Source organism: Larimichthys crocea, chromosome III (assembly GCF_000972845.2).
Source record: "Larimichthys crocea isolate SSNF chromosome III, L_crocea_2.0, whole genome shotgun sequence".
Classification (NCBI taxonomy): domain Eukaryota; kingdom Metazoa; phylum Chordata; class Actinopteri; family Sciaenidae; genus Larimichthys; species Larimichthys crocea.
In genome coordinates, this window is record NC_040013.1 from 41,501,988 (window position 1) to 41,519,084 (window position 17,097).

General features: G+C 38.9%; 1 protein-coding gene and 1 pseudogene across 1 annotated transcript in view; one reads left to right on the forward strand and one right to left on the reverse strand.

Moving 5' to 3' along the window:
* Positions 1-1,438, forward strand: part of LOC109141546 (UDP-glucuronosyltransferase 2A2 pseudogene) — a 3,840-nt pseudogene extending 2,402 nt beyond the window's left edge.
* The window catches only part of sh2d3cb (SH2 domain containing 3Cb), a 26,687-nt gene extending 9,842 nt beyond the window's left edge, over positions 1-16,845 (reverse strand). Inside the window, 6 exon segments of the mRNA XM_027273783.1 lie at positions 2,443-2,543; positions 3,105-3,487; positions 4,595-4,723; positions 6,024-6,063; positions 11,609-12,344; positions 16,700-16,845. Of these exon segments, the coding sequence (XP_027129584.1) occupies positions 2,443-2,543; positions 3,105-3,487; positions 4,595-4,723; positions 6,024-6,063; positions 11,609-12,344; positions 16,700-16,718 (1,408 nt within the window). The 5' untranslated portion in view covers positions 16,719-16,845.
* Between the last annotated feature and the right edge of the window lie 252 nt (positions 16,846-17,097).

Sequence of the window (17,097 nt, forward strand, 5' to 3'; positions counted from 1 at the left end):
ACGACCCACAATGCCAAACGTTGTGTACATAGGAGGATTTCAGTGCAAACCCTCCAAGCCCCTGCCTAAAGAACTAGAAGATTTTGTCCAGAGTTCTGGTGAACAAGGTGTCATCATCATGACATTGGGAACACTAGTGGCAAAACTTCCTGAGGATATAACTGAGGACATTGCCGCTGCGTTTGCCCAACTTCCCCATAAAGTGATCTGGAGGCACAAAGGCAAAAGACCATCTACCCTTGGCAACAACACCTTACTCTTGGACTGGCTGCCTCAAAACGACCTTTTGGGTCACCCCAAGACCAGACTGTTTGTGGCCCATGGAGGCACCAATGGATTGCAGGAGGCCATCTACCATGGAGTCCCCCTTGTTGGCCTGCCTCTTATGTTTGACCAGCAGGACAACTTCTTCAGGATGAAAGCAAGAGGTGTAGCCAAAGTCCTGGACATTGCAACTGTGAACAAAGATATCTTCCTTGAAGCTTGAAAGAGGTACTCTATGAACCAACCTACAGGGAGAAGATGAAAATGCTGTCTGACCTGCACAGAGATCAGCCCATGAAACCACTGGACCATGCCATGTTCTGGATCGAGTTTGTCATGAGGCACAAAGGAGCGAAGCATCTCATAACAGAGTCTTACAAGATGTCGAACATCCAGTATTTCTCAATTGATGTGATGGCAGTTTTGCTGGCAGTTATTTTGCTAGTTTTTACTGTTTTTATTTCTGCAGTAAAGATTTTAGGGCGGTGTGTTTTTTCTAGAAGCAAAGTCAAAAAGGAATGATAAATGTGCTGATGTTAGTTGTGTCACATTTTCTGGATCTGATTCCTTGTAAAGAAAATAAACATAGCATAGTAAGACAATAACATTACCAACTGTTTACACAAACAGTACAAACTGCTTTTCACTGTCCTCATATTGTCTAATGACCAAATAGGTTATGCTCCTTTTAGCATGTTATCTAAAACAATATGAAAACAGTTCACATTATCAAATACTAGCTGAATCACCTGTACAGATTTGATACAGTATGCACTGATTTAGATCTTTTTAGTTTGAAATTTGTATTTCTCTCACTTCATCCTTACTTCATTCTTATTTTTGCAAAATATTAAGCAATATAGAAAGACATTATTACAAAGTCATGGTTAGTTTACCCATCCAGCAACTTATGTTGTCATCTTTGTCCAGTTCTGTATCAAACATCTTGTAATTTTTAGCCTTAAAGTTGTTGTTGATGCAAAAACAATGCACCATACAGCTGTATGTGTTCGCTGGAACAACATTAAGGCACAAGCACAAGAACATTTCGTGTAAATTCTAAATAATGGGCTTTGTCTGTGTTAAATAAAGGATAAATATAATACGTGGTGATATATTAAATTACTGCTTTGTGCCTTTAAACGAGGTATAATTAAGGACACAATATCTTTACATTAATTTCGAGGTTATTGTAACCAGATAACACTTGTGGGAAATTGCCATTGGGGGGGGGCTTGCTATTTTTGATATTTCTTGTACCTTAGGAAAATCCCCATCAGCCATCCACTTGTACAATGTTAAGCTCTGTTTTTCTCACATCTGCACTCCAGGATTCCTGTCACAACCATGGACATCCCACCACTGGCTCACTCACCTCCCCTACACATTCCCTCTGTGTTGTAAATACACTTAAAAAGAAGATTGAAGTCTACTGTTGTTGTGTTTGCACTTGAGTCCACTATGGTTCTCATTAGATGGAACGTGAACATTGAAGCAATGCAGTATGTGCCTTAACCATTAGGCTAATTTCAGGAAAGTTTGGTTATAATATTATGTAAAGCAGTATAAAATCAAATGAGTTTTGGCAAATACAGATATAATAATAGATTACATTATTATATATGGCATCAATATATTAAAGACTTTTTTCTGCAGTATAATGAAACTGTAACACTGTCAGCAAATATAACAGTAATAGAAATTATTACAACATGTGTCAACTAATGCAACTAAAAAGGACAGAAAGCAACTATATCACTATAACTAGTGTGTGTGTGTGGTGTGTGCACATCTTTATTATGAAAATGAAATGTACTGTAGTACTGGAGTATCCTGTTACCTATCACCCATCACATATGCCATCATCAAATCATTTGATAACATCAGACAAATAAAAACAAAGTTTAAAGTAAATGTGCTCAAGGTGCACATACATGTCCACCAAAGTTTAGAATTTAATGTTTACTCTTACTCTATTGTGTTAGCCATGGGGAACATTCAATTTCCTGGAGGGAGTCATCCCAAAGGGATCAATAAAGTACAGTCTACGTCTAAGTTTAATAAATGTATGTTGATTTATCCCAATATAAACTACTCCTTGGTTAATCATATTTTAGTGGCCTTACATGTAGAACAGAGCTTTAGAGGACAAAGAGTTTAGTTTAGTATTAAACTCACTGTTGTACACGGTAGAGAGTGAGGATTCTCCAGCAGTCGGCAGAAGCCGGTCATCCTCCTCCTTGTTCGCATCTGCCTCCCTGTGGTGGAGAGAGGAAGGACTACATGTGGACAAAGAGAGAGAGAGAGACGGTAGATGATTATCATAATGCATGCAATTTTGAATCTATATCTAATCTTCATGTTTCTCAGACTAATAAATGAGGTCTCATGATTTTAAATTTGCACAGAAATACATGAGTATGCGTAGATGCAATAGAAGCTGAAAAAAACGAAATGTTTTCATGTGTCGTCTTCTAAAATAAACAAAGAATTGACTCACTGTCCTCACTTTGTTTCAGGTTAATTTATTCTGCTACCTTATCATGTCCTCTTGAATATATTCACACCACAGTAATTGATTAAAACATGCACTAATTAAAAATGTGTTCATTTAATGGAACTATAACGTTTGCTTATCAGGTGGAGCCACGCTATAAACCTGTTTCACCACTTGCCTCTGAACAGCAGTTTTACTAAGCTTTAGTGTATTACTTAGCTATTGACAACACTTTATTTGGTAAGCTGATGTGGTGTTAAATTTGTGGTGGGGTTAAATATGTGAAGTGACCTAAATTAATTTCAAACTGCTTACACCCTAAACCCTGGGCTACACAACATACCTTCTGGGACAGACCCTGTCTTCTCTGCTCACACTGTTGTTCTGCAGCCCTCTGTGGCTGGCTGCAGTGCAGAAGGCCGTCTCCAAGTGGCTTAGAGGCAGTGTCCTGTTCACCGGTTGGTGAATCTGAGTGCCACTCCACTGGGTCAGAGCTGCCCTGCTTCCCACGTAAAAGTGAACAAGAGCTGGTAAAGAGTCGAAGGCCTCGTCTTCCAGGCTGTACTGGACCCGAGTGTACGTCTCTCCAGACTGAACCACTGTCTTCTTGATGAGGAAGTGGAGTGTTTTCTGCTCCCAGTGGCTGGTGAGGACAAAGTCGCCCTGACTGGACTGAGAGTCTCTGATGAGGAAGTCGCCATGGTTGACCACCAGGCTCTCTGACACCTGGGGAGACATTTAAATTTTTCTTGGTTATTGAAATTACTATGTGACATTTCTATGTAAATAAACAGGTTAAGTTAGTGGTTAGATTTCAAAGAAAAAATCCACTCAAATAAAATTAAATATTCAGTTATTTTCATTTTATTTTAATGTAAAATTAAATTTGAAGCTTTGGTCCTGAGCCTTTTTTATCCTTTTTTCCTTAAGACCTTTAAACGTTTTGTTTTGTTAAGCTCTCTGCATCATTGTGCATTGTAATCAGGTGAGTGGTGTATCTGTCATTCACACTCTGTGCCCCATACGTGTGTTCTTGCACTATGTAACTTTGCGCTCTGGTTACGATTACCTGCCAGAAATACGTAAGGCCTTATTTCACTTATTTTGGTGAAACTGGATCATATTTCATGCAGAAAATGTTTTCTGGTTTCCCCCCCTGATGTCTTCCGTCTCAGCTCTCACTACATGGCTTTTTGATGGACAGTAAAGTAAAATGCTGTGAACTGTAGTTGCTGTTAGCTAATGTTATCTCAGTTTGTTTGCCAGGCTGCCCAGACTGTGAGCTCAGAACACCGGTGGAGTGTTAGTGTTTGTACCACATGTATTTTGGACTGCAGAGAAGAGGAGGTTTTCAGGCCAAAGACACAATGGCAAAAGATAAAAGGACCCTGATGAAAGAAGCTGAGACAACTGACCAAGCAAGAAGCCAATGTACAAGAATAAATCTTTACTAATAAGTAATATTAGCTGGCTGATATGTCTTCTGTTGTTGCACTTGGTTGATGTTTGGCTCTTAGCAAGGTTGTTGACTTGCTAGTTTTTGATCATAAGTAATATAATCATAACAAATCCACCTGTACAACTGTCCATATTTATGACAGTGGGAATACACTCTGAAACTGGAGGTACTAAATCGAAAAAATACCAACTTGTAAATAATGTTGCTTTAAAGTTAGTTTGGAGGTAACATAGTGGGTTAAGGTTTAATGTTGGGGTTAGTCATGTAGCAGTTGTGGTTAATGTAAGCCTCCAGGCAATTAATGTAAGATGAATGAATGTAAGTCAGTGCATATATATTGTGTAAGTGTATGTGTGTGTGCGTTTGAAGCAGACCTCCCAGGGTATACGTCCGTGGTACCAGGCATGACTCTTCAGGTTGGTGCCGCTCAGCTTCAGCTCCTCCTCCAGCTGCTTCCTCAATTTCTCCGAAGGCGGCTCCAACCAGAACTTGTCTTTGGAGAACTTAAAGGTCATCACATGCGCAAAAAACAAACAAAAGAAACACAGAAAACAATAAAATGAGTTTAGATTGACTTTGGGTTGAAATCGCAGAGGTGTCTATTGTCTGTTAGATTTCTGCTCCTTCTTTCCACTTTCCTGCCATCAGTCAAAACAAACCAGATTCCTCTCTTTTCTTAACAAAACTGCTGGAAATGTTTGTCCTGTGAGAGAAAAGGTATTATGGGTAAATCTATTGAAGTTCAGCCTTCTCAGCTCTGGTTTTGTGTGAATATGTGTGTGCGTTAAGCAAGGACAGAAGGGGGATGAGGAGGGAGGAGGATGAACAGTTCTGGCATTCCCACACTGGTGGCATCCACACTGGCGGCACCAGGGGCCCAAGAACCAGAGCCATGCTGGAGTCTTGGCCTTGTCGCCGTGGCAACGTCATTGTGCGATGGGGGTCATCACTCAGTGGCGCTTTGTTTGACACGTCTTTGTACAAATGGCGATACTGTATATCAAGAGTTTAGACCAACAACAGGCTGGGAATGCTTTTGTTTTGGGACACACACACACACACACACACACACACACACATACACACACACACTGTTATTACACTGTTATATAGATGACATGTTGTTTTTTTTCTCCCTTCCACCTCCCACCCTTCGCTTTTGGACAGAATGGTTTTTCCCATTGGACCGCAAATCAAGGGCTGGGCACCGAGCCAGGACCACTTCAAAACAAAGTAGGAGTTTGTGTGTATAAATGTGTGTGTGTGTGTGTGTGTGTGTGTGTGTGTGTGTGTGTGTGCATGCATGGGGAAAAGAGAGGAGGGGAATGACCTGGAACCCCTAATGAATAGCTTTAATTTCATTAGCATTATCGCTCATTGCCAGCTTGTCCCATTCAGACAAGTGTGTTTGTCAAGTATCAATTATAAGTCAATGAACTGGAAATTCTCTCGCTCTCTGTGTCTTTTTCCACCTTTTTGCAGGCAGAGCTGCCGGCCGAATCGAGGCCGCTGCGGTTACCAGCAGCAACAGTAGCAGTTTCAAAGTATTTCACCACAGAGGACTGCATTCCCCAAGTCCTTTCTGTCACCCATCCTGATTGAATTAGAGTCTGCGTGCTGTGTGTAAAGGATCACAACAGGTTTTAATTTAACCTTTACTCAAAATCGTGCCACTGCTGGAGACAGAAAGTATCTTGTCTAACAAGAGGAAGAGAGAAAGGCAGTATTGCTGTAAAAGGAAGTCACACATAGACAAGATAAGAGTGTTAGAAATGCAAGCAGATGTGTAAAGAGGACCCTTACCTTCACATATTCTCCACCACTGTCCTTCAGGTCCTGCAGACTGAAAAATAAATGCAACAGTAACTTTAAATTCTTGTTTTGTTTTTTTTGCCATGCATGCATTTTCTCAATTTTTGTATATTCGGACATTGCATATTGTGAAGTACCAAGACAGAAGCACTTTCAAATATCATTGTTCTTTCTATCTATAAAGCCATTTTTGTTTCTAACAACAAAACTAAGAGTCTACAGCCATGCTAGTGAGGCTTAACTTCAGCTAAATGATGACTTCGGCATGATGCCGAAGTTTGGCTATAGACTATATATAACCCATATAACCCATACGTTTCTTAACCTCTTAAACTCCACAACCTTGGTATATGGGTATATCTCTGGACTTTGTAGTTGCAGAGATATATTCTATTCATTTTGGATATGTCATTTCCAAGCAGAGTCTGGGCTTAAGAGGTTAAAAGCTGTTGATAAACTCTGGCTGTCGCCATCTTGGCAGTCCTGCCTCTGCCACCTCCTGGTAAATTTAAATTAAAACAAATGGGCAAAGACATGGATCAGGGGTGGACCTGAAGGCTGAATGACGGTGCTAATTCTGGCTTCAGAGCATGTTAGTCTTCATAAGTTCCCATATTAAAATGTTGAGCAGAAATAAACATGTTTACAGCCTGGTACAAAAAACAGTTTTGGTCTCTATAGTTGATTTTCCCGTTCATGACAACTGTACTGAGGCTGAATTTTTATTTAACTCATATGTTCAAATTATATAGGATTCAAGTTATGCATAATTAACAGTGTATAGCCACTTGAATTGAATATGTTATAGACAACAGTCACATCACGACATCTTGATTAATGATTTCGTCAGAATTTCACAGTAAACTGCGTCATCATGATTGTGTAGGTGTGGTTTGATTAAATTTGACGCACGGTGACTTCTTCCTGGTAACATAAGCAAACAACACAACTATAATCAAATTCATACATTACTCATTTCTGGTTGGTGTGCAGGAAAATTTGACATCAGCTTTTCCAAAAGCACTCACTTTAAACCGGAAAAAAGCAAATACAGAAACAGTCGTTTCCTTTTGTGTGAAAATGCAAAAATTATAAATGGGAAGTTGTATGTCTTTGAGTTTTCCTCACTTTTGTTTAACCCTGCTTCCATTCTGACAAATAAGCTAAGCTTACATGTCCTGGACACAGGACACACATAAATGAAACTTTCAGCTTCTCATCTCAGTCTATTCCATTAAAAGATTCTGTTGTGGACAGTGTTAGCAGTAGGAGTAGCTGGGTACTGTTGAAGTTTAACTGAAACTAGTACCGATTCTTTCTGGAATTTGGTACCAAAATTACTTTTTAAGATTTTAGTACCTTATTTTGAAAGTTCTTAAATGATAAACAGTCATACAAGAACTTAAAATGTTGATAAGAAACTAGAGTATCTGACCAGATATTTTATGGGTGACGCTAGAGTAGAAGTCTTCTGGGCACCATGAATATCTGCACTATTTCATGGTAAGCCATCTCATAATTGTTGAGTTATTTCACTCTGGACCACTGGAAGCAGATATTTGATATTAGACTATTTGATGCCAACCAGCTGTTTTTGATAGTCTGTCCTGTTGCACAACTTTTTGACAGTCATAGCATGTTAATACTACACCACCCAGCAACAGCTTGCAACACAACAAACCTCCCCAGGGTGGATGGGGAGCATTTCTACTGCTGTGTGAATCCTCATATCTGCAAAAGGAGACTGAAGCAAAGGAAACTGCTTTTCTCCCTGATGTCCACAAACACCAGCTGGCTTCTCACCAAGTTTGAAGGCTCTGGGAGTCATAAAACTCAGCTCGGTCAACTGACGTTAGAAAATGTGAAAAACACTCAAACTGCAGTTGCATGGTTTCTTTCTGACAGCAGTGATGGGTTGTGTCAGTGAAACTGCACGTCAGCAAATGTTTTTTTTGTTCCGGTCACTCTGCTCTTCCTCAACATGCTGCATATTTCCATGAGTAAAGTCAAGGGAGGTGACCTCTTGTTCCCAAACACAAACTCTGAGAGCAGACAGCAAACACACACACACACACACACACACAAACAGATGTGAACGCACAAGTAAAACACACTGTACTAAAAAACACCAAAAGCTACGTTCACAAACATTATGTAGTTGACTTTATGCCCTGAATTTCTACTTGGAGCTTATTGAGTGACATGAGAAAAAATTATTTTTAAATGATTTCATGATTAGGACAAAGCTAGTGTTACTCCCTGTAAGGTTGGAGAGGATGTGCATGTATTCATTTCTGTTTTCCCAAAACAAGTTTTGTTTTCCTGTGATCATTAAATATTGCAATGTGTTTTTCACATAGTCTAAACTGTCAAAAAATAGACATGTTATTAAAAAATGCCTTTATTTCTTTACTTAACTCCCACAATTTATTTAAATGCAGATTCTTTAAGTAATGTAAATCCTGGTAGTTAAGGGCCGAAATGTGAAAAAATTGCTGTGTCTGAAAAGTTGACAGGATGCAGTGTGAGGTAACAGGACAGTGGAGTAATGCCATGATTTGCCATGTGTCAAGATGCCGCCAGTGTTTGCTCCCAGACAGAAACCAATGGGCGTTTTGACGCAGATTTATGCACAGTTCTATCAGATCTGTAAATACCATCATCTTTAGCTCTTTAAAGGACCAGTGTGTAGGAGGTATGTAGTGGTACAGTTTCTGATTGCAACCTTGTCGCCTCACTCCTTTCTAGTTTGGAGGAGAAACTGGCCACAAAACACATAAAAAATAACCCGAAAGGCCGAATCCAGAGCCAATGTTTAGTTTGGTCATTCAGGGCTACTGTAAAAACATGTCAGTTCAATATGGTAGACTCCGTAGAAGAGCTACCACAATGTCAGCAGATATAAAAGTATATATTCTAATGTAATAAAAACATATATAATAATATATGGTATGCCAGTGTATCAGCTGTTAGCTGGGCAGCTACATATCTTGACAACCCTACAAGTAATGCCATCATCAACAAGCTTCCAGACCTGGATGTATTGTGTGTTTTCATGCCTGTGAAAATGGACAGCGGTCTGTACACGGACAGGACAGTTTCACAAACGTCTTCATTAAACAGACATCTTATGCAGTAGATGAACTCACATAGACTTACTCTTCATAGTTATGTAAAGGACAGCTGTGGATATCACTGAGACCATGACAGTGAACCACAGTGAACCTCTTCACTGTGTGTTTCTGAAACGTTGGCCACAGAAACTTTTCTCAGAGCCCAACAAGAGAAACTCCCTTCGCCTGGGGGCTGCACTCCCCAAACCAGCATCAAATTTACAACACTTCCTGCTCCTTCAGCCAGCATGTATTACACCACTGCATGAGCCACACTAATAACATCCACACAGACAGAGACACTATGGATCAAAGCTCACATAATTACCCAAAACAAATGGGAGAGCAGAGCCTGTTGCGGTTTACTACAGAACCAAACACAAAGCGGAAAAAGAAACAGTCATTGATCCAGCTTGACTTTTTAAATGAAGGTCAGTAATTTCGATAACCACTTCTGCCCTGACTTATTCATGAACTAGAAAGCAGAACTGCCTCTCAGTGTGACAGCACAATAATCTTAGGAAATCACCTACTGATGAGAATCTAGTCTGGCAGTGACCATCAAATGCAGTCCAACTCAACTCAGAAACTGTAAACTTGTCAACTGTCACGTCTATGGTTAAATGTAGGCAACTAAAAGTACATAGTTTTGTTTTCATGTGACAATTCAGAGTAAAATGAGACACGGAGGGATTAAACTCTGATACCCTCAAAGGAAAATGTGTTGAAAGATGTTTTGTGCACAAACTTACAGTAGTTCCCCTCATCCTACCTTAGTATGAAACTTCTAAATCACATTGTAATCTCAAATATTTGTATATGTTGTCACTAGAACAGATACTGGATGTTAAGCTGTTCAGCGTCTGTCAGCTTGGACTGAGCACATTGTGTTTTTTTTTATTTACAACTCCATGGAACAGGACCTGTGGTGTATATAAAAATGCTCATTCAGAGGTAATACAAACTCTCATGTTAAGTTGATTACACACAAATGAAAACAAAATATATTTATGCATATTATATTCCATTTCTACCGTAAATAGAGTCCCCTAAATCTGACACACTGAAAATAATCAGCCTAAAAGCCTAAAATGTTTCTTCTGCAATGACGCCTTTGCAGTACAGTCAAAGGTCAAAGTCAGGTGTAAATCAGGTCACTAGTATAATACGCTGGGAATGAAACAGGCTGCATCTCTGCCAGAAAAAAACAAAAAGAAAACATATCACTATTCTGACTGAAACCACAGCAGTATCAAATTCCTCCTCTTATACAGTTTCAGATCTACTTTCAGATTCAGTCTGCACACGCACACTTAAATACAGGCAGACTGTAGATCAGCCTGGTAACACGCTGACTTCAAAGTTGACCAGTTGTTGTAAACGTTTTAGTACTCGGGGAACTTTTCATGTTTATGGCATTAAACTAACTTAAAACATGTGTGTTACTGCTTTACATGCATCATACGCAGACAACGTGCAAGAAAGGTCGTTCAAAGTTTAAATATTAAGAGATGAAATAAAATTTCTAACTAATAAATGACTCTTGAACAGATCACAGATGACATAACACACATACATTCTTCCTCATGATGATGAGGATGCAGTGCTGCTCAGATAAACCTCAACAAAAACACGGTGCTGACTTTGTATTGTATTACTGACTAACTATTCATGCTCTTATTAATATTCTCACCTTTTCTCTCCCTCCCCGGAGCGGACTGACCGATGATTAACATCCCCAACTTCACACATCTTGTCCCGCACAGCCCAGCGCGCTCTGCCGCTGAGCTTCAACCAGCTGACTGACTGAACCACAGCGGACAGACAGGGAGAGACTGCGCATGTCCGCTGATACAACAGCCGTAAATTATCATGACTTTACTATAAGTATTACAAAATGTATTCTTGTAGTATTATGACTTCATACCATATGACTGTATTATGACTTGTCTTGGTTTATTTTTTAAATTTCCTCTCATAACATTTCGACTTTATGAAACAATAACAAAAATAAATGTTATATTTTCAAGTCATACAATATTTATTATATTATTTCATCAAATAACCTATCACTGTATTAAAAGAGTATGTGTTATTGATAGGTAGGCCATATGTAAGCATCAAAATATACTTGAAGTATTAAAAAAATAGTTTTTCGATTGTAATTACTGATGTAGTCATGTGTTCAAAGTTACAGTTGCTATGAAGCTATCTTAAATGACCTTATATGCTGCTGGGCAGCCAGTTATTTTACACCAAGGGATTATTTTAACTCATAATAAATACATTGTTGATTTTATTTTGAAAAACTCTTGAAAATACTTCAGTTGAGTTGATTTGCAGAGGAAACAGGTTGATATAATTGCCCCACAGTTCTGACTTTAGACTGAAAAACCAAACCTCAGACTATTTTTGGGGGGCCGTAAGTGCATCTTGTGAAAGTGTAATAATCATTGTTCCCACCTGTCTATGCTCTCTGCTTCCGAGCTGTTCTCAGTCTTTGTGGTTTCCTGTTTACTCCTGTTGACCCGTTGCCTCTTTGTTTGGTTGTCCACGTGGCTGGGAGCTGCTTCAGTTACTGGGTCCATCCGCACGTATACGTTCTGCAGCAAAGCTGTTTGTCCATTAGTTGCCATGTTTGAAGGCTCTTTTTCAGGTTCATCAGTTACTAAAGCATCTTTGCTCTGTGACAATGCTTCTTGTCTCTTAACAGGGTCTGCTGAAGGATCATTGGAGCAGTTTTCAGATGCTGAGGTCAAAGGTGAAGCCCGTCTGGCTGCTGGCGTGGCCGGCAATGGCCGGGCCAGTGGAGAAACAGGTAGAGGGTGGTCCAGACTGGACAAACTGAGGCTAGACAGGGCACCAAGCAGAGGGGAGTCTCGGACATGTTCCCCCGTCTGGCTCCCCCCATCCTTCTCCTCCTCTTCCTCCTCCTCTTTCTTCTTCTTCTTCTCCTTCAGCCCCTTACAGCTCTTCTTCTTCTTGTGGTTGCGGGGCACAGTACCCACATGTGTGTACATTTCAGTGGAGCAGGCATAACTGGAGTTGAGGGGGCCGGACCCCATGTCATCCACTGATTGGCCCCCCGCTGCTGATTTAATACTGTTGAGGATCCCATCATGCTCTGTGGCTGCCTTGGTGTTGGCCTTCTCTGAGCGGCGGATGGAGAGATTGGTGATGCTCCCAAACCACTTCATACCTGGAGAGTAGGTCAGAAACATTTATTGAATACATTTGAGTCAGCATGTAAATGAAACTTGATTAGGTGGAGAAACATATATCTGTTTGACACAAATGACAAATACAAATCAAAGAAATTTACTCTACTGTTCTCCACTTCCTTCATGCTGCAATGTTTCTCAGACAACTGCATTATCACTCCTAGAAACTTGCAACAAGTCACTAACTAGAACAACAGTCACATTTTGTATTTCCCCATTTTACAGGATGAAACGTCATCAGTGTCCTCTGTGTGTTCCTATGATTAGAAAAAGTTTAGATCAGTATGGCACGGTATCCATTAATGTATCCACCTGCTTATTCCTGCTCAAGTGTCATGGTCTCAGTCAGATAATAAAGTCATGTTATTATGTAGTCAATTAAAGACAATTAAAGAATAATGTGGGACCTTTAAGTCATACAGCAGCTGCAAACATTTAATTCTCACTTCATCCTGTGAAAAACAAAAAATGTTTTCTTTGGCTCAGAGTCATCTGAGGAATGTTGTTGTTCCCTCATCTGCTGAAACTCTCATCGTTTCTATTCTAAACTGCAGCCCTTCAAGCTCTCAGCAGTGTTTGATTATCTTTCTGCCCCAGGGACCTATTAGACTGTGAAAACACTGATAGATATTTATTTCCTCAGCTAAATATAGACTAATGATTTTGACAAAGAGAGAGAAGGGAGGAGGTGCAGATGCAAAGAACCAACTTTTTTCACAGAATCTTGGACACGAGATTACGATACAAAGTACATCAGTAACTTTAAAAAACAACCTTGCAAGCAGTTTTTCACGAGCTATTGCATAATCTACGTTTTCAATAATTAGATGAAGAGGCAGATTATATAACAGCACATATCTGTCCCCTTAATAGATTTTAGGTTTCTGCCTAATTAACTAATTAACCAATTAAACAGACAGGAATGTATATAATATATATAATACTTGTGTTTTTTAAAGTAAGTACGAGGTATTGATACAGTATATTACTTAAAGTAGACAGTCTGTAAACTAACTTTAACTTAGTCTGTTAGCTGGGCTGCCCAGACTGTGAGTTCAGAACACCAGGGGAGTGTTAGTGTTTGCACCACATGCGTTCTGGACCTCTGGGGGAACGCCACAGAGGAGTGCCAGAACCGGAACTGGGCAAGCGGGCAATGTAACTAGGCTTCTGAGAACAGAGGCCAACAAGAATGTTGACAGAGGAAGCAAAGAAGTGAAGAGTGACCATGCAGCCGCAAGAGTGAATCTTGTGGTGAGGGCTTCGTAAAATAACGCTGAGCTGGGCTTCTAGCTGTTGGACTAGTAAATAATATTATCTGGCTGCTGTGCTTTCTGTTGTTGCGCTTGCTTGATGTTTGACTGTTGATGACTCGCTATTTTTTTCATAATTAATTACATCAAATGCATTTGTACCGCTGTCCATATTTACGACAGCAGTATCGCACTAAATCATAGATTTTTACGCAACTTTGCTTTAACAAGTTGACTGAACCCAATGAAGCCCCAAAATAGTGAAGTTTATTGGCTGTGTGTTGCCATCATGCTTTATTAAACATCCTAAACTGCTCCACAGCATTGAGAAATACATACAATCACACATGAACTAATGCAAAACAAAGTCATATTCCCTATTTGCAATTTGGAAAACATGTTACAGGTTACGTTACTTGACACCTGCTAAAGAAATAACACAATGCATAAGATTTCAGCACCACTGCACTCATAACCATGTTCTCCAATGCAGCCCAATAGACTTCTACAGGAGGACGCTTTTGAACAGCTGTTCTATTGATACTTTTCTTTTTTTGTCTTTTTGAGGCAATTTTCAATCTATGAAATCAAACTTCTCAATCTTTTTGGCAAAGCTTTTTTCATGTTTTACTCGTTCAAATAATCAACTATCCTCATCACTTTTCAGTACATGTTTTCATCATTATCATTATATAAAAAAAAACATCAAACAACATTTAGTATCCTGTACATGTTGCTGTTTCTGTATATAATGAAAACATTTTCAGTTTACTTCCTGCCTCTGAAACTGATAGAGAGAGCGATTAAATAAGTTATTTCCTGATTGTTTCACTGCGGTTTTATTAAGCACAAAGAGACACAAATATAGCAGCAACAACACCAGCCATCACACACACAGTTTTCTTCATAAATGACCTCTAAACTCTAAATGATGGAATCCATCGTAGCGAGATCTGTTATCCATGATTACGAGACACTGATAGAAATATTCTTCTTGAATAAATTGCGTGAACTTATTGTCCTGTTGGCAACCAAGCTAAGTTAACAAGCAACTGAGCTGAAGACACAATAAATTTCACCCCATGCCACTTCCAACAACATCTCACTAGTTCTCATTCCAAACAACAGTCATTATACGCATCGCTACAATAGGTCATATCTGGAAGACAGATAGGTAGTAGTGTAAGTTTTTCATGTTTTACTGATGCTTCCATTATTATGGTTATGCCAGCCTCCTAAGATTATGAAGGGTACTCATGTTATTATACAACAAATGATTAATAGTGTTGATATCTCTCAAGAGGACAACATAAAGCAAGCTTTCTTTAATTGATAAAAGTATCCAATAGTTTCATAGTACCAGTGTCAAACATGCATCTTTTTTTACTGGACAAGTTTGGACTGACCTCCACCCAGACATTCACATCAGCAGTTATTATTCAGAGATATTTTTATCACTGTTTAAGGAAACTGTAATAGTGAAAATATCAACGTGGCTCTAAAATGAAAAAAAAAAAAAAAAACGTTCAGTGGGTACAGTGCAGCAGCACAGTGTATATTTAAAGTTTCTGTTTTAAGGTCAAACTGAACTAAATCAACAGCCTTTAGATGCATCATGAGTGAAATTGAAATTTAAATAGTGAATAACTATGGAGTCAAACAGAAGAAGAAGAGGAGCACAGTGTTTCTGCTATCCTGTCAGACATTCGCTGTCTTTTCTTAGCTCAACTCTGTGCTAAACTCTGCTCTCAGCCGGGCTGCTGTCCATTCAAACCACACAAAGACGTGTCTATGCTTCATTGACAATAGACCAAAAGCAGTTTGTAAGTGGAACAGTGAACAAAGAGCCAACACACACATACACACACACAAGCATTTTAACAAGCGTCAATAGATTGCATTCTTCCAGGATTACACAAATAAACTTGCATCAGTGATTCGTATGACTCATCATATAATACATTTGTTTTAACTAGAATTAATCATTCAGTCCTGGAAAGTAACTAAGTATATGTACTCATGTACTGTACTTAAGTACATTTTTGGGGTCTCCTTTTACAGATTATGAAGAAACCTGTTCATAATGATGTTGTCATTAGTGTACCTCAGAATAAGAACTGTTTTGTTTCTGTCACCTCAGAATGATATTCTTATATCTACAGATGCCACAGGTCCTTTTCCACAGAGTCCACCATGTTTTTTCTACGGTAGCCCAGAACAGAAAAAACTAAATACCAGCTCTAGATAGAACCTTTAGCTGCCACCATAAGTTTGCCTTTGTGCTAGGAAGGAGAGAGTGAGTGAAGACACTTAAAAGTCTTTCAAAACAAAATAAGAGTCCCTTCAAAATAAAAGACTTTGTAAAACTCTCTCATTAACAGACACAAGACCACACACACACACACACACAAAAGACAAAAGTCTTTCAAAATAAGAGCCCATTAAAAAGGCAATGGTGACACAGTTTGTTGTATTAATACTGAAGTTGCTGAGCAGTGTCAATAATAATGTATGGGGGCGACGGGGCCAGAGTCAAGCACACTCAAAATTTCTTTCGAAATTTTTCTAGTTAATTACATTATCAATACTGATGCATCGATGTGTAATGTACATTTTACTGTTGTACATGTTGATGCTCAAGGTGGAGCTTGTTTTAACTACTTCATACTCAGTTCAGTCGTTTAGTTCAGTGGTTCCCAATGCTTACACTGCTTGGACCTTACTACTTCCCTCCTCGGTAAAAAAAAAAGTTTCTACATTCAAAAAGTAAAAGTAGAGAAGTATTAGCAGCAAAATATACTTATACTACTATATGTGAGTATGAGTACTGTTGTTGCTGTTGTTGTTGTTCAAGTAAATAACCTGAGTACTTCTTCTACAGTGGCCTATTTATTCTTGCAGCACACACAAAACAATGAATAATTCCTCTAAATTAAAGATATCTGTTTTTTGTCATACAATCTTCTAAAATTTTACAAGCAGGTCACATTTCTCTAGTGATAACTTGAGGAAATACTCCTCCTTATATCTTAAATAATACACAACAGCATCAAACAGCATTAAATTAAAATATAACTTACTCAGTTTTCGTTTGTTCATGTTTTAGACGGTGAATTTGAAGACTTCCTTATACATTCGCTCACATAAATGGGTCATAACAACTGTATCTTCCACTTGTTGCTGCAGTGTGACTATGACTCTCATGCTCTTTACTCAACACAGTGAATCTGCTTCCTGTCTTCTGATCACAGCGGAAGTGTTTGGGGTGAAATTCAAAGCAGTTTCATGTTATGTTAATTTTCTGACTTCTCTCTGGAAATGTGTCAGCCAGGAGTCACTGAGGATGTTTTGCGAAGACTATTTTTTGGCAGGGCTGAATTTAAAATGTCTGTTTGAAGGCCAAAAAAAAAAGTAATTTTTTATAATAATTCATTCTGTATGGCAAAAAATTACACTGACTTATATTTAACACATATAA